This window comes from Lygodium microphyllum, chromosome 14, assembly GCF_053477565.2.
Source record: "Lygodium microphyllum isolate KBCC chromosome 14, Lygodium_microphyllum_v1.1.10, whole genome shotgun sequence".
Lineage (NCBI taxonomy): Eukaryota > Viridiplantae > Streptophyta > Polypodiopsida > Schizaeales > Lygodiaceae > Lygodium > Lygodium microphyllum.
The window spans coordinates 136,260,156-136,260,883 of NC_141148.1; the positions used below are offsets into that span (position 1 = coordinate 136,260,156).

General features: G+C 40.8%; 1 protein-coding gene across 1 annotated transcript; it reads right to left on the bottom strand.

Moving 5' to 3' along the window:
• Positions 1-262: 262 nt before the first annotated feature.
• Positions 263-637, bottom strand: LOC148026146 (uncharacterized). Its single transcript, XM_087692054.1, has one exon. It carries the CDS (start codon positions 635-637, stop codon positions 263-265), a length of 375 nt encoding a protein of 124 aa, XP_087548180.1.
• Between the last annotated feature and the right edge of the window lie 91 nt (positions 638-728).

Sequence of the window (728 nt, forward strand, 5' to 3'; positions counted from 1 at the left end):
TTTTTTTTTAAACTAAAAGGTTACAAGAAAGGAGCTTGCACAAGCAGATGGCCAGTCTTTGCCCACCCCTTGTTTAAGCTTTGTATATTATATAGAAACAGTCTTTGCATATGATTGCAACCTGAACCACTTCTGACATCAGTAATTTGCATGGTTTAAAAAAAAACATGACTTTAGGGGTATCACGGCTTGTACAGATGCTTCAGATATTGAAAAGAACCACTTCACAACTCTGGTCTGTTGTCCAAATCAACTCCTTTGATTATGATGTGTCCGTTAGCTCCATCACGAAACTAGTCCTAAACCATGCTAGAATAGTGTCTTCTGCAAGGACGTCTTGATCATACAAAGCTCGTATTATTTCAGGAAACAACTTCATCAGTTTTGCATCCTCGTAACAGTAAATCTGGATTGTATATATGAGCTCCAACTCAAGCTTCCCAGTAGTAGTGAAGGAATCAAGCAACTTTCCCCAGGTTTTGACCTGTCTCAAAGCTAGATTTATATTTTGCTGTTGATTTCTCCCGGACCACTGAATTGCATCCATAAGAGCCTCCCACACAGTTCGTTCCACATCTATGTCTGGCAAACTAGCTTCTTTGCAGCGCTGCTTGACAGACTCAATCAATTCAGTCATGTCAGCATTTTCTGAAATCTGATCAGTCAAATGTGTCTTCAGTTCCTCAAGAGGAGCCGTAGCGTCGTGCTGACCATGGATTCTTCCTCGT

Excerpts from the sequence above, each read along its gene's own strand:
- LOC148026146 (XM_087692054.1), bottom strand. The coding sequence starts at position 637 with ATGACTGAATTGATTGAGTCTGTCAAGCAGCGCTGCAAAGAAGCTAGT.